General features: G+C 39.6%; 1 protein-coding gene across 2 annotated transcripts; it reads right to left on the reverse strand.

The window, feature by feature from the left end:
• Nucleotides 1-14,258: 14,258 nt before the first annotated feature.
• LOC137747276 (protein transport protein SEC16B homolog) lies at nt 14,259-22,924 on the reverse strand. 2 transcript variants are annotated; one of them, XM_068487355.1, is made up of 14 exons: nt 22,809-22,924; nt 20,558-22,497; nt 20,094-20,414; nt 19,423-19,533; nt 19,198-19,320; nt 18,879-19,046; nt 18,527-18,652; nt 18,291-18,425; nt 17,827-17,954; nt 17,598-17,706; nt 17,033-17,512; nt 15,635-15,760; nt 15,235-15,533; nt 14,259-15,126 (listed from the first exon to the last, which is right to left on the reverse strand). In XM_068487355.1, the coding sequence occupies exons 2-14, from the start codon at nt 22,481-22,483 to the stop codon at nt 14,595-14,597; spliced, it is 4,584 nt and encodes a 1,527-aa protein (XP_068343456.1). In that variant the 5' UTR covers nt 22,484-22,497; nt 22,809-22,924; the 3' UTR covers nt 14,259-14,594. The 2 variants fall into 2 exon arrangements, with proteins under 2 accessions (XP_068343456.1, XP_068343455.1); XM_068487354.1 differs by having other exon boundaries at nt 20,558-22,646.
• Between the last annotated feature and the right edge of the window lie 209 nt (nt 22,925-23,133).

Here is a 23,133-nt window from a genome sequence, read left to right on the forward strand (position 1 = left end):
GCTTGAATAATCTGACCTTAATTTTGAAACGTTGTGTTGAAACGAATCTTGTGCTTAATTGGGAAAAATGTCATTTCATGGTTAAGCAAGGTATTGTTCTAGGACATATTATTTCTGAAAAAGGCATTGAAGTGGATAAATCTAAGGTAGACCTTGTTCGTCACTTACCCTCTCCAACTTCGATTAGAGAGGTTCGTTCGTTTCTTGGTCATGCAGGTTTTTATAGGCGCTTCATAAAGGATTTCTCCAAGATTGCGCAGCCACTATGCCGATTGCTTCAAAAGGAGGTGGTTTTCGAGTTCAACGAGGCGTGTGAGAAAGCATTCAACCACCTCAAGGAGGCTCTCACTTCGGCTCCCATTATCACACCTCCAGATTGGAGCCTTCCATTCGAGTTGATGTGCGATGCTTCGGACTATGCGATTGGTGTTGTTTTGGGGCAGCGAAAGAACAAACATCCTCATGTTATTTATTATGCATCTAGGACACTAAATGATGCTCAATTAAATTACTCAACCACTGAAAAAGAATTACTTGTTGTGGTATTTGCATTAGATAAGTTTCGGTCATACTTACTTGGTACTAAAGTTATTATTTTTACTGATCATGCAGCTCTCAAGTATTTGCTCACGAAGAAGGAGGCCAAGCCTAGACTAATTTGATGGCTGTTGCTTTTACAAGAGTTTGACATTGAGATTCGGGATAAGAAGGGCGTGGAGAATGTGGTGGCTGACCACCTCAGTCGAATGGTACATGAGGAAGCATCGCCAATTCCTGAAACCTTTCCCGATGAGCAATTAATGTCTATCCAAGTAAGTGAGCCTTGGTATGCAGATTTGGTGAACTTTTTGGTGTCTAAACATACTCCTAGCACACTTAATAGGAATCAACGTGATAAGCTGATAAAGGATGCTAGGTTTTATGTCTGGGATGACCCATACCTTTGGAAATTTTGTCCTGATCAAATTGTACGACGTTGTGTGAATGAATCTGAGTTTCAATCTATTTTAACATTCTGTCATTCATATGCATGTGGGGGACATTTTGGCACCCAACGCACTGCACTTAAAGTCTTAGAATGCGGGTTTTATTGGCCAACCATTTTTAGGGATGCTAGGACATTTTGCCTTACATGTGATCGTTGTCAACGAATGGGTAATATAAGTGTTAAGGATCAAATGCCACAAAACCCTATACTTTCTGTTGAAATATTTGATGTGTGGGGAATTGATTTTATGGGTCCTTTTCCTTCCTCCCATGGTTTTCTCTATATCTTGTTGGCGGTGGATTATGTTTCCAAATGGGTGGAAGCAAAAGCCACCCGTACTAACGATTCCAAAGTGGTTGCAAATTTTGTGAAGTCTAACATTTTTACTAGGTTTGGAATGCCTCGAGTTCTTATAAGTGATGGAGGTTCACATTTTTGTAATCGCACAATCGAGGCACTGCTCAAGAAGTACAAAGTTACACATAGGGTTTCGACACCCTATCATCCTCAAACAAGCGGGCAAGCCGAGGTGTCGAATCGCGAGATGAAACAGATTCTTGAGAAGACGATTGGCCCAACAAGAAAAGATTGGAGCTTGAGGCTAGAGGATGCATTATGGGCTTATAGGACCGCCTACAAAACACCCATAGGAATGTCCCCATTTCGGCTTGTGTATGGCAAACCATGTCACTTACCGGTGGAATTGGAGCACAAGGCTCATTGGGCCGTGAGGAAATTCAACATGGATGTAGATGAGGCGGGAATTCATCGTAAGCTTCAATTGAATGAACTTGAGGAAATACGGAATGAAGCTTACGAGAATGCTCGACTTTACAAGGAAAAGACAAAGGCCTTTCATGACAAGATGATTCGCACCAAGTCCTTCTCTGTGGGACAAAAAGTGTTGTTGTTTAATTCTCGCCTTCGTCTATTTCTGGGTAAGTTACGTTCACGTTGGATTGGACCCTTTGTTATTACTAATGTTTTTCATCATGGTGCAGTCCAAGTTCGTAGTTTCAAAACAGGGCAAGAGTTCAAGGTGAATGGGCATCGCTTGAAGCCTTACTACGAGAGCTTTGTAGAACATGATGTGGAGGAGACAACCCACTATGATGTGGGTTCCCATGAAGGTTGATCAATGTGGCATCGTCCGGCTGCAAGACGTAAAAGAAAGCGCTACTTGGGAGGCAACCCATGTAATCAACAAAGGAAGAACTTGGGAATCGCTCCACACTCAGATTTGCGTCCCTAAACCCTTTCCTTTGTTGCTTACTTTATGTTATGTGTAATGTGTTCAATTGTGTCTAAAACATTGAGGACAATGTTTAGTTTAAGTGTGGGGGGGGTAACATTCTGTTTTGAGATATTTTGTGCATAAAATTCGTAGGGTATTACCACCTAACATGTCTAAACTTGTTTCCCACTGTTTTTAAGTGTTTTTAAGCTATTTTAGAGTGTTTTAGAGTGTGTTGATTTAAAAATCCGAAAATACCATAAAAATTTGAAAAATTGTCTTGAAAAATCCAAAAAGAGTTGTTTTTGTGTGTTTGTTTGTGTCGTAGGGTACCTTCCAACGCAATGATGAGGATTTGGTTTTTAATTACATGATGGTTAAAGAAAGTTACAAACATGGATGGACGTTTGATAGACTCTTTGGTTTATGCTTGGTTGTAGTTATAGTTTATGAATTCACATGCAATCACAAAGGAAAAAATTAGTTTTTGTAACATGCTTGAAGGAATGAACTTAAACAAACGCTACAACCCTATGAGACTTGAGCCTAAACGTTATTTGGAGAGTTAAAATCTGTGCATCATTGTTTTCTAAGTCGTTGCATGATCTCATTATTCTTTGCTTGGTTACTACTTAGAAGGCGTTTCATCACTTAGTTCCAAATGCTAGAACTCATGCCCATTTCATTCAAAGCAGGTCATTGATTTGCATAACACACATTCAAGATGAAGTTGTGTAGTGACCACCATCAAAGCCAAACAGCCATGTGCCCTTCACTCATTTTGTGTTTAAGTTTAACCTCATTGAGCCGTGTTAGCCATGTTCTTTGTTAACCCATATCATCCTCACCTAGCCTAGATTAGGACCATCTGTACCCTTGTTCTTGAAGCATAGTAAGCATGAATGAATTCCCTTTTGATTAATGTGTTAGAGAAAATAAGTGTGGGGGAAAGAGTAATTATGTGAGTTGATGTGCCATAGGCACGATTAGAAAAAAAAAAGAAAAAAAGAAAAAAAAAAGAGAGAAGAAAAGAAAAAGAAGTGAAAAAGAGTTCCAAAGTGTGGTTTGTTGAAGTAAGGGCCCAAAACAATGAATTAGGCCCTAAGAGTTGTTTGAATCTCCCTTTATGTCTAAAAGATGAATTCTGCATTCTAAGGGAATTCTAGGTCATAATTTCATTACTTTACTTACTATTGCTTAAAGAACTTTTGTTTATCCCTACCTTTCCTTGTGAGCCAATACCCCAAGCCCCGTTACAACCCTTGACTTCTATCTTGAGTGTTGTGCATTTCAATTGTGGAGTTTGAATTTGGTATGAGCATATGGTGTCACTGTTTCTTGCATCTAAGTAGTAGCATTCAATTCATGAGATCATATGTAAACACGTTTAATTACTCCAGAAATTGCTTTCTTTGTTATAACGTATGTGAGTACTAGTCTTTCATGTTTACATCAATCTTCTCACATATAACTAGTGTAGGGTGTGTAGTCAGAAATCTGAGTGAAAATTGAGTGTATAACTAGTGAGGAATTGAGGGAATTCTCTAAGGCATGTTACTACATTCAAAATGTGTTTTAATTGATTAAATGCGAGCTAGTGAATGGTGACTATGATTAAGTATGTGCTTGAGGGGAAGGAAGACTAAAAGCTATGTGAGTAATGATCTTTGACATTTCATGTTTCATTGGAAATCCCTGAGGCAAATGTTGGAAGGTTTAGGTTATGTTTCGTTTGTTTTGTTTCGTCTTGTTTACTTTAGTTGTTTTGTTTTGCTCGAGGACTAGCAAAAGTTAAGTGTGGGGGAATTTGATAGGAGCATATTCATGCGACTTAATTAGCTTGTTCTCGTGCATTTATGTTGTGTTTACTTAGCTATTTTAGTGTTTAAGGCTACTTTTGTGTATTTTCAGATTATAAGGCCAAAGTGTGCAAGAAGATGCAAATTGGAGTCTTTTGGAGCGAAAGAGGAATGAATGAGTTGAAGATTTGAAGAAACGACGAATTCCTACTCCAACGATGAATTCTTACCAAAACGAGGATTCCTACTCAAACAAGGTTTCCTATTTGAAGTAGGAAAGTTAGCCCTAGGTTTTCCGTTTTAGTAACCTTTCCTAAACTTAAACGTTCGTATTTTCTAGCCACTTTGAAGGCCTTGTAGGCACTTTAGGACACAAAACCAAGGCCCTAGCCCAATTACACAACCTTGCCGTGCCTTAACCCTAATTCCCTTCCCTTGCCGTGCAAGGGGGGGCACTTTTGTCCAATGTTGTGCAATTAAACCCTATTTCCCTCTCCTAACCTAACCCTAGCCGCACCCTTTAATTATTCCCTCTTTAATTTCTGATTTAATTCCCTAATTCTAGCAGCCTTTGAATTAACTTTAATTTAATTTTAATAAGCTAGGGTTTATTTTCTAAAACCCTACACATTTTTACAACCTAGCCGCACATTATTCTATATTTTCCCATTCATTCTATTCGGCCTTGACACATTAATCCTAGCAGCCGCAAGAACCTAATCTTTTCACTCTAAGCCGTGCATCCCAGCATTCCATTCCAGCTATTCCCAAAAGCCGTGCCCCCCCCCCCCCCCATTTATCATAAAAACCATAAAAAACCAAAAAAAAATCAAGGCCGCAGCCACCAATTATTTTCTCCCATCAGCCGTGCCTCCAATCCTCAATTCCAGCCTTCCCCCATCTTCACGCAGCCACCATTCACCCTAATATTCTATTCCATGTTTCCTCCCTAAACCGCAAGCCTTCACACACAAAAAAAAAAAACATCACAGCCGCAGCCACCCTTCCATTCCTTCCTACACCACCCCATAACCTTGCCGAACCCCCAAACCATCCTAAACCCATCTATAAACCAGCAACTCACCCCAAACCATCCAGAAATTCCCTAAACACTCTCTGCCGCAGCAAGGAGAAGAGGAAAGAGGAGCTTCGACGCGCAGAAATTCAAGTGGATTCGTTGTGCGTTCTAGGTGTAATCAATCCTTTGTGCTTTATGTTTAAATTCAATTGTATTTCTCTTTCTGTGAACATGAGAGGCTAAACCCCCTAGTTAGCTAGGGGTGATTCGAAACCATGATTATATATGTGAAATAAGTTGATTACTTCCAGTTATCGTTGAATAAGTTTTGAATACAATTTGCTTAACCGTTTGATTTAAAACTTATTCTTGTATGTTGATTGAGAGTGCACGCTTAATTTGCATGCTTGAATTTGGTGCTAGGATATAAGTTTGTTTCACCTAATCGTTATGAATTTATATTCACAAGTAGTGAAGGTTGCTAGTCACAATCATGTTAAGTAGATTCCTGGCAAGCGTATCATGCTTTTCATAGTTACAAATGCCTTGTCGATGCTTATGATTTCCAAAGAACGTAATGATTATAACTTATGTCTTTATCATGCTGTTCATATAGAGAATTTGTTAGGAATAATTTGTTTGCGATGCATATTCATCCAATTCAATGATTCTAGGGAAATCTGAAGGTTAATTTAAGCGGACCTAATTAACTTGGAGTGTCGAGGTTCATAACTTATTGGATTGATAATTGGAAATTGATTTACGTTGTATATATTTCATGTGTGGAAAAGAACCCCTTAGCTATCCCATCATCCATTGATTCATCACAATTTTGTCTTAAAATCTGTTTTCTTTACAATCTGCCCATTTAGTTTAGATTCGTCCAACCATAATCCCCCCATATTTTGTTGAGTCGTAGTCATTCGTATTTGTTTTATTTTGTGTTCTTTTAAGCATTTGGAGTCATAAACACTTCCAAATTCGTCCAAATTAAGTTCTAGTTTCTGTTTGAGTCAATTCAAATTAGATTAGCACCCCTAGTTAATCCCCGGTTAGAACGATCCCTACTTACTTCATTACTACAATTGTCACAAATAGGGTTTAATTTGTGTGTCAACATAATTTTCACATCACGTTATCTCGGCGCTGCGAGCGAAAAAGTTGTTATCTAAGGGTTGTCAAGGATATCTAGCTCATGTGGTGCTAGATGAGGCTGTTCCTAACAGAGTGGAGGATGTGAGAGTGGTCAGACACTTCCCTGATGTTTTTCCCGAGGATTTACCTGGTTTACCCCCAGATCGAGATGTGGAGTTCACTATTGAGTTGATTCCAGGTACTAATCCTATTTCTTTAACTCCTTATCGTATGGCTCCTACGGAGTTAAGGGAATTGAAAGTTCAGCTGCAGGAGTTAGTGGATAAGGGATTTATCCAGCCTAGTACTTCGCCTTGGGGCGCTCCAGTGTTGTTTGTGAGGAAGAAGGATGGAACTTTGAGGCTGTGCATCGACTACAGACAACTGAATCGGGTGACGATTAAAAACCGTTATCCATTGCCTCGCATCGATGATTTGTTCGATCAGCTGAGAGGTGCTTATGTGTTCTCTAAGATTGACCTGAGGGCTGGTTACTATCAGTTGAAGATTAGTAGGGATGATGTCCCTAAGACGGCGTTCAGGACTCGTTACGGTCATTACGAGTTTCTGGTTATGCCATTTGGGTTGACGAATGCACCATCCGCCTTTATGGATTTGATGAACCGGGTGTTTTAGCCTTACTTGGATAGATTTGTTATTGTCTTCATTGACGATATTCTGGTGTATTCTAAGTCGAAAGCGGAGCATGTTCGACATCTTACTTTGGTGTTGAAGAGGTTGAAGGAACACCAGCTATATGCTAAGTTTAGCAAGTGCCAGTTCTGGTTAGATCAAGTTGCGTTCTTGGGGCACATCATTTCTGCTCAGGGTATTCTGGTTGACCCTCAGAAGGTCGCAGCTGTGGAGAGTTGGGAGCAACCGCGAACCGTCACTAAGGTGAGAAGTTTCCTTGGTTTGGCGGGGTATTATCGGAGATTCGTTAAGGATTTTTCGGTGATTGCCTTGCCACTGACGAGATTAACAAGGAAGGATGTTAAATTTGAGTGGGATGATAGGTGTGAGCGGAGTTTCCAGCAGTTGAAGCATTGTCTCACTCATGCACCTGTTTTGGCACTCCCAGACGATAGTGGTGATTTCGAGGTTTATAGCGATGCTTCCTTGAATGGTCTGGGATGTGTATTGATGCAGCATGGTAGGGTGATTGCTTATGCTTCGCGGCAGTTGAAACCTCATGAGTTGAATTACCCTACACATGATTTGGAGTTGGCTGCTATCATCTTTGCGTTGAAGTTGTGGAGACACTATCTTTACGGAGAGAAGTGCAGGATCTTTACAGATCACAAGAGTCTCCAATATCTTTTCACTCAGAAGGAACTTAATCTTCGTCAGCGGAGGTGGTTGGAGTTGCTCAGCGATTACGATTGCACGATTGATTATCATCCTGGTCGTGCGAACGTAGTGGCTGATGCACTTAGCAGGAAGTCACAGGGCCATATTAATGCGTTGTACGCTAGTCGTGTTCCTCTCTTGGCTGACTTGCGTGCTACGGGAGTGAGGTTAGAAGCCGAAGATCGAGAAGTGGCGTTACTTGCTAATTTCCAAGTTATGCCGATACTTGTTGATCGGGTGCTTGAAACTCAGGTAGCTGATCAGGAGACTCAAGAACTTATTCAAGCTCGAGAGCAAGGAAGGAGGCGAGACCTCAGAGTTCGTGATTCGGATGGCATGTTGATGCTAGAGGGTAGAATGTTCGTGCCTAATAGTGTGGAGTTGAAGAAAGAAATTCTCGATGAAGCACATATCTCGGCTTATGCCATGCACCCAGGAGCTACTAAAATGTATCATACCATTCGACCATTTTATCATTGGCCGGGTATGAAAAGGGAGATAGCCGAGTATGTGAGCAGGTGTGCTGTTTGTCAGCAGGTTAAAGCAGAGAGGAAGAAGTCGTTTGGGTTGTTGCAGCCGCTTCCCGTTCCAGAGTGGAAATGGGAAAATATCACCATGGATTTTGTGTACAAGTTGCCGCGTACACAAAATGGCTTTGACGGCATTTGGGTAATCGTTGATCGGCTCACTAAGTCGGCTCATTTTATTCCAGTGAGAGAGAAGTATTCTTTGAGCCGTTTAGCGGAGTTGTTTATCTCGAAGGTGGTGAAGTATCATGGTGTCCCAGTGAGTATTGTCTCGGATCGTGACCCACGATTCACATCGAAGTTTTGGGTGGCTTTCCAGGAAGCTTTGGGCACGAGATTACTTTACAGTACGGCATATCATCCACAGACAGACGGGCAGTCAGAGAGAACTATTCAGACTTTGGAGGATATGCTGCGAACTTCGGTGTTGCAATTTGGTGATGCTTGGCACCAGCGGTTAGATCTGATAGAATTTGCCTACAACAACAGTTTTCATTCGAGCATTGGCATGGCGCCATTTGAGGCCTTGTATGGCAGAGCTTGTCGCACACCGTTGTGTTGGTCAGAGGTTGGAGAAAGAGTGTTAGTGGGTCCGGAGATTGTCGAGGAGACTACTCAGAATGTTCAGGTAATTAAGTCTAACCTGAAAGCAGCTCAAGACAGGCAAAAGAGTCTAGCGGATCGGCATGCTACGGACAGAGTGTATGAGGTCGGAGATTGGGTATTTTTGAAGCTTTCACCGTGGAGAGGTGTTGTGCGATTCGGAAAGAAGGGGAAGTTGAGCCCCAGGTACATCGGACCATACATGGTCACAGATTGAGTTGGTGAGGTAGCTTACAGGTTGGAGTTGCCTCCGGAGTTGGCTAGAGTGCATAATGTTTTTCACGTGTCTATGCTCCGACAGTATGTTGATGATCCATCTCACGTGATACCTCCGCAGCCGTTAGAGATTAATCCGGATTTGACGTATGACAAGGAACCGGTGACGATCATCGATTGGAAAGAGAAGGTTCTGAGGAACAAGACGGTGAACTTAGTGAAAGTTTTGTGGAGGAATCATTCAGTCGAGGAAGCTACGTGGGAGACAGAAGATCGGATGAGGGATTTGTATCCTCGATTGTTCTTTGACCACTAGGGGTTATACTTGGTTGTTTTGAATTTCGGGACGAAATTCTTTTAAGGTGGGAAGGTTGTGACATCCCGCCCCGGAATTATCGAAACGTGCTTGCGAAATGATATTTTTGCCCTTATTTCGTTTCGTTATTCTGGTTGGTGGGTGGTGTGGTGTTGGCATGTGTTTGGAACCACACGCACTCCCACACACAGACAATGTCTCTCTCTCTCTCTTTCCTTCTGTCTTCTCTCTCTGTCTCTCCCGTGCTCCCTTCCTCCCTTCTCCATTGAAACTGTACGGACACACACATAACCATACCAAACCTTGCAGATCAAGGGAACCAAGCGTATATTGAACTCGTGAGGTCGGCGAGCACATCCATACTATTTTCAGGTAAGAAAACCAACATTTTCACGTCGATTCGAAGTGGTCCGACTTGGGTACTGTTCATGCAAACTTAATCTAGTTAGTTTTTGGACTTTTGAAGCTTATAGATGTGTTGGTGAGGTCCCAAGGAGCTTGGGAGTGCATCGTTGGACGGTTTTTGGACGTCGGAACCAAGAACTGTAAGTTTGGCCGAATTTTCATGTTTTTGAAAAGTTTGTTTCCGTTGTTTTTAGGCCCTAAAACTTGTCCAACGTGGTAGATTATGTTTAGGGCTTCATTTTGGTATAAATTACGTGAAAAATGGATGAAAAACGAAGGAGATTAGTGAGTTTAAAGTTTTCCCAGTTTTCCGGCGACCGGAGTCCCGCGAGGGTAGGCCGGAGAAGAAACAGGAATATTCCGTTAATTTTAACGGAATATTCCTAACGGTAGTAACGGTATCCGGTTAATTCTAACGGAATATTCCGAAATTTTAACGGAATATTCCTGACGGCGTCAATTGACACCGTCAGTGTGCATGGCACGTGGCCGTGCGTGGGGGCGCGTAGGTCCGTGCCTATTTTGGCACGTGGGGGCGGGTCCAAAAATTATTTTAAAAATATGGTTGTGTTCCTGAGGTTGTGTAGAGCATGTTGGTATATTCAATTGTCCAATTTGAGCAATGTATGAGAAGTTATTACGAGAAGTTGGTTATGTGCTTTAAAGTTAACGTTTTTATAGCTATTTCGCATATAGGTGACACGTACCCCGAGGACGAGCGTGCACACGCGAGGCAGGGGGGCTACGACCCTTCTACATACCAGTGAGTGGGCTTTTGGTTTTCCGTATATACCTATATACTATATTTTCCCAGAACTTGAATAAATGTTTATTCATTATGCCATGCATTACATTATCGTTTTTCGTGCATCGTTGGATACGTTATTAGTTGCATATATTTATACATATGCATATTGGGTGCTGTGGACGCACAGGTAAGTGCCAGGTAAGCGTTATTCACGTTTATGTTTCAGTAATGGTTTGAGATAGTTGAGAGCTCATAACCTGCACCCCCGGTGTTAGTGCTCCCGCCCGTGGCCAGGGCACAGTCTTTCACGTGATGTTCACCTCCCGCACCTTATGCTCACCTTGGATTCAAGGTAGGTGCACATGCCTGTCGTACAGACCACTTTAGGTGGTTCCGACTCGTAGGTGACCCGCGATTATTCGCCCAGTCTTCACGTGATCGTAGCACTTATTTACACCCAGGCCTGTCGTACAGACCACTTTAGGTGGTTCCGACTCGTGGGCAGGTTTAGATATTGAGATTGAGATTTGAGCTCTAGATGCAGCCGTACAGGTCACGTTAGATGACTCCGGCTGCCAGATTACATGATATTGATATGTTTACACCTGGGCCCTTGCATATCGTTATGAGATTTCGGCATGGCATATTATCGAGCGTGATTGATATACCTTTGAGCATATTTGGCATATGTATTGTGTATATATTTTTCTGGGAAGTATACAGGTTTTATGGCGAGGGGTTTGAAAGTATTTTATAAATGGTTTTCGAAAGCTTTGTTTTTGCCCACTCACACTTTTGTTTTGCGCCCCTCCAGGTTCTAGTTGAGTAGCAGTTCCGGTGGTTTCCCAGAGGGCTTGTGCGGCACTTCTGACAGACACCTATCATTGTAGGGGCACCTTCGGGTGAACTATTGTCGCATATTTTTTTTCTTTTGGACTGCTGTTGTCTGGCTCTGAAATTGTGACTCACACACTAGCACTTATTTAGTACTTTGTATGCTAGTTTAGTTTTTAATTATTCACACTTATATATCATTACTTTATTAGCTTCCGCACGTGCACATGGCTACGTCACCTTTGTGTGACGGCCAGCACGCTCCGATCTCGGTCGGGGTGTGTCAGATCCTCTCCGGATCCTTTCCACCAAATTCACCAATTCAGGCTCTTGAAATTTGATCCAACGACTAAAAACAAGGGCCTCCTTTAAAAGTTGTAATAACTTTAGCCGTTGGATCAAATTTCAAGGATCCGGTTGGTGGATTTGGGGGAAGGGATCCGGAGAGGATCTCTTTCCCTAATCGTATTAGTGTGGCTTCTATTCAACCTAGGAAATGTCTCACATTTGCCAAATCAGCAATGTAACAAAGTATAATACACCGATAGATGGAAGCCGTAAATGATATGATATTAAAATCTCGTGGTACAATGTGAGAAAATTAAAACTCCAATACCTATTTTAAAATTACCTAAAATGGATGGAAGCATATTTTGCCACTTAGTACTACAGTCTAGTAGTATATCTCCACTTGTGAGTGTGAGCTCTTAGGTTTTAATCTCATAGATGACGAATTTTATACTAATTTATTAAGTTCGATCCATAATATAGCTAAACCCTAATCTCTCTCTTAGTGCAAATATTATCATTGTATTAAACAAATAGAACATATTTATTAGTTATTCCCTTTTTTTCCACAGGCGGAGCCACCCACAAGGCTAAGGTGGGATGTAGCCTAGGGAGGTTTTTTTTAAGTGTAATGTTATCCACAAACCCATTCTCACACATCTCTCTTCATTTTCGACCTTTGGATCGAATAAATTTAAGAAGATCAATGGCAAAAATTAATAAGGTGTGTATGAGGTAAATATGGGTATGAATAGGCTATTCAAAATAACACTATCCTTTCTTAAACTCATACTTTAATGGCTTATGTTAATGCATGTAGCCTATATAGCCTACTCAATTTCAATATAGGTTATTATTTCATATATCCTAGTCGTTAAAGAAAAAGACTATTTACTCCATGCGATTTAGGCTCTATGCTTCTTACCCAAGAAAGAAAAAGAATTTTTTTAGTCCACAATTAAATCCCTATCTTTGCAATTCCTTACTGTCCATTGCGATTTTTCAATGAATGTAACCTTTGGTACATTCTTAATCTCTTTATTTACTTTTTTTATTATTTATTTAGTAGGTAATATTATTTATACGGTCCTTGAATTTGCAGTTAGGGTTATGATTTTGAGAATAATTTATATTCTATTATTATTCTTTTATATTGATTATTATATAGTTTTTATAAGCAAAAGAAAAAATAAACATATGATTTTATGGTATTAATTTCAGCTAGCCCACCCAAGAAAAAATTCCTGGCTCCGCTCTTGTTTTTTTCCTTAAAATATTGATTTTGGGAACATGCTCAACAAACACAACTAGCAAACTCTCCAAGAAATATTTCAATGTTTAAAATTATAAAATCAGATATGAGATTTATAGCTCAGTTAGTTAAAAATATTTATTTTTGCACCTAAAATCTAATGTTCGTGTCCTCCCTCTCCTGTTATCAATCACTTGAAAATAAATTATCGTCATAAAAAAAGGGTTTTAAAATCATCAAAAAGATTTAGCTATTTTTCAAAATTTCCCTTTCTATATTGTGTGATGGAAATCCTTCGTTCTGAAAAAAATATATATATTTACCTAAATGTTTAAAACACGGCTTGGCTTTTTATAATTTTTCTTAATTACATGTTAATGTGTGTAAGGTGGTAAATCAACATATTGGGTTGTTAATGGGTACCTGTTAAGACTTGTTTAATTTGATATCATCATAATATAGAGGTGATATTGATAGTGGTGATGATGGTGTAAAGTGAAATCAAACTAAATGAGTTGTAATAGATACTCATTAGCAACCCAATGAGTTGATTTGTCATCTCTATGTGTAAGTGGTATAATCGTAACAATCATATCTCTTTACACGATAATGTGCCATCAGCCATCCAAAAGAATCAAACAAATTGACGTTTAATCATGAGGATATTAATCCAATTAAACCTAGTTTTATATTCTAACTACCCTATCACGACGAGGACTATTAATCCAATTAAGCCTAATTTTGCCCTAATTAGATTATTAGTCCCCGTGATAATAGGATAGTTGGACCTGTGGTGAAGTTTGCCAGGACTTATGCCCAAATTTGAAAATTCCGTCAATTTTCTGTTAATTATTAGCACATGAGCTACACATATTAGGCTAAAATGGAACTATCCATACACATATTAGGCAAAAATGAAACTCTCCACTAATTATTAGCACGTGGGATTGGCTCACGAACTAATAATTAACATAAAGTTGATGGAATTTTCAATTTTTGGCATAAATTATAACAAGCTTCACCACAGAGACTTAAATCCTATTTTCTAACTACTCTATATAGATAGCTAATATGACGTTTGTACAATTAATGAAGTCATGTCGTCATGTAAGTAGGTTCTCACAGCAAGGATTAGCGAGGCATGTATTTGCCAAATGGTTACCACTAAGCTCTAAAGCCAACAAGTGCAAATTTGTTTTCAAAATCAGAGCTCCTTGGGTATTTAGTTCTCAAAGCAAGGATTAGTGAGATGCCATCTCAGTTTGGGAGAAAATAAGCTTGGAAAGTGGACACTGCAGATGTCTTTTTTTTTTTTTTTTTTTTTTTTTTAACAAACGATGTTATATATACTGAAGAGAAGTGAATGTATTTAACCTTACAATGAGCTAACAATAATATTGTTCAAATTCGCATTTGAAAAGAATCAAACTTAAGACCTCTCACTTATAGATGAAGAGAAATACCACTAGACCGTAATACTAAATGATTGCAGATGCGGTGGTTTTAAAGAACAAGAAATGAATAAAAAAAAAATCTTATACGAGAAGAAATTTCAGACGTTCTTTTTCAGTACCCTTCGTTGATTTGGCAAAATTCTGAATAACATCTTGAAAGGTAGAAATGGTATATCTTATATGTGCAATTACGTTACGCGATTTTCCCTTCGACAATTGGCTGCCCACATTGTGTTTTCATCAGGGCATTCAAACTAACTGTTGGCTTCAGGTATACATATGTAACTCTCCTCTAATGGGGGTGGTAAAGGGACTTCCAACAAAAACTTCAACTCCCCCATATGTGCCATCACCAATCTTGCACAAGGATCCCGTTGTAACACCCCCGTCTAATGCAACTCTATAGATTTACAACTATTCCATATACCTCAGAGTTCAACTTCTTGAAGGTCGTCTCCTAAACTGCCGCCACTACTTGGAAGCTGCATCGATGATGGCGGACCATTGTTCATTTGTGACAATGGAGACATACCAAGCGGCCTTCCTAGAGGTTTGATTTCACTCCTCATAGATGGATTGCTAGCATGATTAAGGCTTCCACTCCACGATGCTGCACGGCGGGATTCAGGGGGTGCAAAGCTATTGCCATTTCCCATGTCTCCTGCTCTCTTTTGTACAATGTTATCCATGCTAGGAAACCGCTGCTTGGCCATTGAAAACGAAGTTAATGTTTGTGGAGTAGAAAATGCACCCTCAAATGATTTTGGGGGATTGTTGTTGGTCACCAATGGCTCTTGTATGCTTTCTCCAGGTGTTTGAACCGTCTCCTCATAGGAAGTTACTGGAGCCGGGACAAAAATCTTGGGTTTGGGACCACCCCCAGGTTTAGCAGATGGAAGAGATGGTGACTGAAATAAGTTTGTTGGCGCCCCACCGCCTTTGTTGAATGTATCAACATACCTAAGGAAAATTTGAACACAACTTGCATTAAGCGACCCTGACTGCACTTCTTGAAAATAAATACAATGAAAAGCAACGGGGAAAGACAGAGAGAATCCGGTAGTCTACCTTGAGCGAACACCCGTACGTCCACGTGCGGAGAACTGGTTGGAACTGGGTGGAATGGGTGGTATTCCAGAACTCGGTTCAGGGGACACCAGGCTTGGGATTTGTGGCCCATTAACTGCAGGGAAACTTTTGGTTTCCAGTGCATCATTTATATTGTAATCTTGCATTCTATTCGGGAAGGCTGCAGTTCGTGGTGGAGGTGGTAAGGCTGCTTCCTCGGCAGGAGGTTCAACACCTTCTTCAACCCATCGCTTAAGTTTCTCATCATAGTAAAATTTATTCTTTTCACCCAATTTAGCCTTCAAAACAACAAAAACAGGACAACTTGTGAGGCTAAACTGAGAAAATATCTCTAAGAGAATCCCGTCATTCAAACTTAGTAAAAGGAATGTTTAAGTACCTGCCGGGATCTTTTCACAAATCCCAGAGTCTTTTGAAATATGCCAAAACCAAAACGAGATGACCCACTAGATGTTGATTCATTTTCTCGTGGTTTAGAAGATTCCACTTTCTTGGATGAATCAACCTGATTGAACACAAAATGATGGCTGTAAATTTTAAACTACCGAAGTCAATTCTTTGGTAGTATTAAGGTGAATGTTACCAAATGTGGAAAATGGAACTTGCTAGAGACATAAACTGTAAAGAATATGAACAATTTGCACTATCTGCAAACTATAATGTAGTTCACCCACCCAAAGAAACAATATAACCTTGTATCAGATGTGAATTTTACAATGAACAATATTTTCAAAAGACGGAATACAATAATAGTCACCTTTACTGTCTTTTGTTTTTCGTATCACCTATTATATTCTTTTGGGTGAACAGTCAATTTAGTCCCTAGATTATCACCTGAGTGAAAATTAGGTCCCTAAACTATTTTTTCAGAAAAATCAGTCCTTGAATTACAAAAATCTGCCAACTACATTCCTAATATTATATTTGAAGCTACTATATTCAATTTTCCATCAATTTAAGTCACGTTACTTGCATGTGATGCACATTGAAGGGTGGGTTGGTAATTTTACATGTAAAAAAAAAATAGTGTATGGAGTTAACTTTGGAGGGTAAATTAGAGAATAGAGTTGCAACCTATATGAAATGTTAAGGACTTATAGGCGAGAAAAGAACGGTATTACACTCTAAAGTGCGTCAAGTGACTTAAGTTGACGAAAAATTAAATAAAACAACTTTGAATATAATAGTAGGGATGAAATTAGCAATTTTTAATGTAGGGACTTATTTTATCAAAAAAATTATTCAGGGACCTAATTTTCACTGAGGTAAATCAGCACTTCACCCTATTTTTTTTTTTATCTTCACGAATGAAATAGTAATGTGCTTTTTATAAATTAAATTGGGGGAAGAACAAAAGCTTGGATGCATCCACCCGTGCCATAACCTAAGCTTCAACTCAGAAAAAAAAAAAAAAAAAAGAAGAAAAAAAGGAAAATAGAACCGAGACTCTTGATAGCCTTTACCCCATGTCATGAGATGATTGATTCGGCTAAACAGCCTTCGGTATAGGATATCATCCATATAACAGCGATTCCCATCCCTTATCACTTGTCCTTACTGTAATGCACATTACACAATGTGTCTGAGTTCAGTGGATTATTAATTTTCTTTTTATTTAAATGAACCAGAACGGCTCTGCCCTGGCCCCTGTTCATTAAGTTTGGTTGCACATCGAAAACCACCTTTCAGATTGTGAATTCTTGACAAATTCAAATGCTATAGTATAATTAGAAACAAGGTCTAATAAAATAAGATTACCGGTGGAAAAAATACATACCTTATTTGGGCTCCTCCCAAAGTTTGGTTCCGATATGCTTCTATTGGGTATATTCAGTTGATTGCCCTCAGCAGTCCATTCGCTTATTGGCTCCATCGATGCTGAAGGCATCAACGGAGACATAGCCATTGTTGACTGACTACTGGGTACGCTTGGCCCTGGTATAAACGAAGACACAGCCATTGTTGATTGACTATAGGGCACACTTGGGCCTGGCATAAACGAAGACACAGCCATTGTTGACTGACTATTGGGTACACTTGGGCCTGGCATAAATGAAGGCATAGCCATTGTTGATTGATTACTGGATACACTTGGGCCTCCTGATTGCTGAGCATGCTCATTACATTGGGCAAAGACTTGTGATGTTGAAGGTGCAGGTGGAGGTGGGCCTCCAACAACACGATGAGCAGTATTATCAAATAATGTAAGCAATTTACCCATCAGTTTGGTTGGAGCTGAATTTGTACTGTAACTACCCTGTACAAAATGTTTTGTGTAAGAAAACACAGAGAAAAAAAATAAATAAAAGAGAGAGAAAAAGAACTGCATCTTAAAGAAAAACCTGCTGATGGGCTCTTATCCGCTCCTCCAGAGATGACACTAGCTGTCTCCATGTGTCCACTTCAGGTGCTCGACCATATTTCAAAGACTTTAAAATTGCTTGACAGTATCTGACCAAACATATTGTCTAAAATAAGCTAGAGGCAAATAAAAAAATTTTGAAAAAGCGACCATTTTCAAACTTCACTCTAAGAATAAAAAGGGTCTCGATGAACAACAGTTACACTTACTTCAAAGCATCTGCAACTTTTCCAACTTCTGCCAGCATGTGGGCATAAACAAGCTTATAGGGCTGAAAAGGTAGTAGGAGAAACTGAGAATTTCCGAGAACCCTTGAGTGCTCGTATAATTCTGTCCTCTGTCAACACAAAGTTTGGCTTAGTTAAAAATTGGGTAAAGTAGTAAAACAAAAATTAATGATAATAATAATAATAACAGCAGCAACAACAAAAACAATAATAATAACAACAATGACATAATACAGTTAAAAACATTTTCTTCTTTCCACAGTGACGTTACATGCTCCATACACTATAAAAGGCAAAAATTATAGGGGATCCAGAAATCAGTGGAAAATAAACTCATGCATATAATGACAATTGGTTTCGACATCATTAAATTTTAAAAGCTCCTAATTTAATTCAAACTTCAATACAAAATCATATAATAGAAAACAACATATACTGTCAATCACCTGGATAGCCTCAGGACTGGCGTATGTTCGTGGATATTTCAAGTGATCTGCACCAATAAGACACAGTCTTGCACTGTCTGAATATGCCTCAAAATTGGCTTCTGCAACCAGATAACATATGTGTGCAGGAGTGTTCTGCACAAATGCTTTCGGTCAGGATAAAACCAGATGAGATAATAAGTTTCTAACATATAAATATAAGATGGAACTGAATCCAAGAAACACACAACACATACATGTCCCCTTTCCTTCCATAGGCAATCTCCAAGATGGATGATAACAAGCTCATCACCTTTTGTTCGGTTCGCAGTTAAGATGGCTAAATTCTCTTCCCATTCATCTAACATGGAATTGGCCCCAACCTGTGGTAAGAAAATAATCAAAATTAAGGCAAAAGAATTCAAGGAACTTCAAAAACACAGGATCATGACCATTACACACATAAGCAATGTTTTCACTTCAGTATTCTATCCAGTTGAAATACAAAAAATAAAATTAAATGAAGATAAAAAACACAAACGTCAAACTTTCAAACAAAAAACCCAGGTCGCACCCTTTTTTCGTCTGAACCAAATAACCATAAATCACCTGTGTCTGCTGTTGTGATACATTCATAGAATTAGGTATACTGCTATCTGTAGTGGCACTCGAAAACACATCTGCAGGCTGCCTGGCAATTAACAAGCACAAAGTCCGCAATGGTGATCCTGCTGCTAACTGGTTTAGTGCCATAAGCTTTACAGTATCACCATAAAACTGCATGCAATATCAAAACAGACCAGAAAACATTCATCAAAAACAAATTATGATAACAGATCTGATGAGCTTTCTTACTATGTTTTATATATAAAAAAAAAAAGGATTAACCAAGTTGATGAATAATACTGAGAAAAATAATTGGAAGAACCTGTTCACCAAGCTGTGATGCAATAACCAGTGCTGGACCCCACAATTGACCATTCTGTGCACATTGTAAAGCCTCTTTCTTCCTACCAGAGACAAGAAGCTTTTGTACCTCAAGAGCAGTAGCCTAAAGAAAAACATATATTCATTATGGAAGGCAGCGGAAGTTTATGAGAGAGAGAGAGAGAGAGAGAGAGAGAGAGAGAGGGAGAGTTAGACTATGACATACTTGACTCTGTGCTTCAGAAGGCAAGTTCTGTAACATAAGAGCACTGTACTCGTTGCTTCTCTTAGCAGAGGCAAAAAGCTTGGCAACGGCTGACTCCGGATTATCAGATTCCTAATTATATTTTAAGTTTTTAACAAAAGTGGTTAATAATCATATCACATGAGAACTGTTGAACGCTCTTGAACAAATAAAGAAAAGTTCATAATGTTAGGATTGAGAGGGTAATTTGGCAAGATAAAAACCCAATATACAAGCACCAGCAGTATACTTCTAAAGTTATAATGATGACAACACCAGATTTCTGGGATTTTAAGTTTTAAATCTATGCGCTAATTATACTGCCACTATGATTATTTAACTATAACTAGCATACTAACTAAGTGCCATTTTGTTGTCGCATGAAACTTAAGTGACAACTATCACTAAATACAACACTTTTAATGAGAGAATCCATCTACTGAGCATGCCCCATCAAGGAAGATGTACAACCAGCATAATTAATATGGTAGAATAAAATATAGAAACTCATGAAATGCCAAAGTTCAAATATTTATGAATCAAATTGAGAATGATAATCAAGCAATCAAAATGTGAGAGAACATCCAATCAAAATGTGATAGAACATCCAAACAGGTCATAAATAGTCATTTAAGAACCACAAATTAAAGTACCTTCAATGCTACATCAGTGCCAAAGGGAGATCGAAGTTTTCCATAATACTGGCATGCTATTTTTAGTAAAGAGAAAAGCAACCTCGAATGGTCCCCTTTTCTGATGTCCATATAAGGAGTTTCACAGTTCGCAATCTTTTCATCCATCCATTTGTTAATTTCCCTACTTCCAACACTCCCCCCAACCAAAGGGCCAGGGTGAGATTGCTGGCACAAAGCATGGAAATAAGCACGACCATCATTTCCAAAGCTTGCAACATCAGTTTTGTCCACGACAATGTCCATCAGATTGAGAACATTAATCGAACCTCCTACAGAGTCCTTCAAATTACAAACAGAAAAGAAAACGAAATTAAGGCCTATGCCAACACCAGACATATGAGTAGAAACATGAATATATATACTCACACACACATCAGTGGGTAAGTGCCTCAGGAAATTGAAATCAGAAGGTAAGGCTTGACCTGGCTTCCATACATATTGCTGTAATCTTTCATGACTATAAGTTTCCCACCAAATCCAAAGGTCACTAAAGCATGTGGAGGACGTCCTGCAGATGACCTTCCTGCACTGGCCTCATGAGAAAACTGAGTTCCACTTTGGAGTGGTTGCTGTAAAAATTGTACTGGCTTCTGACTATCAAAGTTAGCAGGTGAGAAGCATGTCACTTGGTTTGGCTCCTTAGCCTGATGCTGATGATGAGATAAGTTTCCAGAAGGATTGAACCCTGGTTGTTGATTCACAGAACTGGTTACATGCCCGGTTGAAAAATACTGGGTCGCGTACTGCTGTGTCTCAGTAACACTAATAGTGTCACTTGCAGAAACTGTTTGATTATGCCACATGCTCACATTTTGCTGATCGTAGGTGCTCATAGATCCATCCCAGTTTGCAACATCTGAACCATAATTCTCCACATTTGAATTGTGAAATTGCTGATTATACTCCACACTTGTTGACTGGTCAAAAGTTGGAGTGGAAGACTCCAACTGCTTCCATTCTTGGGTAATTGTGTCATAGTACCACCCAGGGTATTGGGGATCAAAAACCATATGGGCAGGGTAGTCCATGCTCCCATTAGAATGCTGATTCCACTCAGAAACAGCACTAGTTTCAGATCCCTGGGCCACACTTTGAGGAACAGATTGTGCTGGTTGCTGTAAATAATAAGCATCTGCTTTCTGGTCTGAAAAAACCACATTATCTGCAGTTTGAGAATGCACATTAACACTCTCCTGAGCATTTGCATTCACATCATAGCCCTCCAACTGATACCATTGCCCAGTATTTGGATCATACCTCCATCCCGGATAAAGGGTATCCCAATTCTGACTACTATTCAACTCCTGGCCACCTGTATTTTGTTCCTCAACAGCCCCATAGTGCTGACCTTCTTGTTGCTGCCCATAACTAGAAATGCCTACATCAGCAACTGAGTTCTCCAAGGCACCATCAGTGACATTAGACATGGCCCAGGATTCGTCTGTATTACCCAAATGTGCAAATGGGTCTGCAGAGAAATCTCCAAAGTCACCAGAAGGATTCAAATCTGAGTTAAACGAAGTCCATTGAACTTCTTTCAAATGTGATCCAACTGATGCCAAACTCGTATTCAAGTCCTGCCCATCTAAACTTTGCCCCTCAACAACGCCATAGCGCTGACCTTCTTGGTGCTGCCCATAACTAGAAACACCTAAATCAGTAACTGAGTTCTCCGAAGCAATATCAGTGACATTAGACTCGGCCCACGATTTGTCTGTATCACCCAAATTTGCAAATGGGTCCACTGAGACATCTCCAAATTCACCAGAAAACGAGCTCCACTGAGCTACTTTCACACCGGATCCCACTGCTGCCAAACTCGTATTCACCATCCCAATTACTGAACCTTCCTCCCCTTTATACTCCAATTCCTTAGCCTCATTTTCATTACCCTCTTTATCCTCCAATGACTTAGCCTCATTTCCATTACCCGCTTTATCCTCTAACTCAGTTGGCTCATTTCTATTATCGTCTATATCATCTGGAGCACTAGCCCCATTTCTATTATCAACCATATCATCTGATGCACTGGCCTCATTTCTAGAATCCAGTATCAGTGACTCACTCTCTTTAACAACTACAGGGTCCCATACGGGATCAGACTGTTCCACCACAACCCCATCTTCACGACCCAATCCACCATTAACCCCAAGACTAGCATTGCCGCTGTTGTCTACTCCCACCGGATCTACTTCAGAAATACTCAATTTCGAAAAAGCTTTGACATCTACAAACTCTTTCTTCTCTACCGGTTTATGCACAAATTCAGTAAAGTCAATGTCATCATTAACCAATCTGTCAAAGAAATCCTCATCTGTATCCTCCACCTCAAACGGAGAACTCGCCATCTAAATCACACGCCCTAAAAAAATCCAAATCAACCTCACTATATGTAATAAAAAACCCACTTCCCCAAATTTTCCTCAGCAGACAAAAGTCAGTAGAATTGAAGTACCACAGTATTCAGTCACATAAAAACTTCAAATTCTGAAACTTACTACCATTTACCATCTGAAACAAAATGAATCACAACCAATAAAATCAACAAAAACAAAATCAGGGTTCTATGAGCAATGACCAATCCAATTGAAATCTGAAATTAACAAATTAAGAGACGACTGAATCAATATTTAATAATATGTAAATTATGGGTTTTAAGAGAGATAAACTTACAGGTTAAACCCTAATGGTTTCTGGGGAGGGAGATAATCGGAGTCTCCAATTGAGACAAATCATGGATCTTGCAGCAAAGCAGCAAAAAGATGAAAGCAGCGCACTCGCCAATAAAGTTTGCATGTTTTAATGGGTGTGTCAAAGTTTGGTAATATAAATCTTGACCAGAAGAGAAACAATTGCCACACGTGCCAATCGAGACAGAAGTTTGACAAGAGTTTATAGGTGCACGTGATGGGCTCTACTTCCTATTGATAACACAACATTGTTGTTTTTCGGTGTAAGATTTTCTCCCATTCTATTCGTATTTTCTTCCCTCTTCTTC

Source organism: Pyrus communis, chromosome 10 (genome assembly GCF_963583255.1).
Source record: "Pyrus communis chromosome 10, drPyrComm1.1, whole genome shotgun sequence".
Taxonomy (NCBI): Eukaryota; Viridiplantae; Streptophyta; class Magnoliopsida; order Rosales; family Rosaceae; genus Pyrus; species Pyrus communis.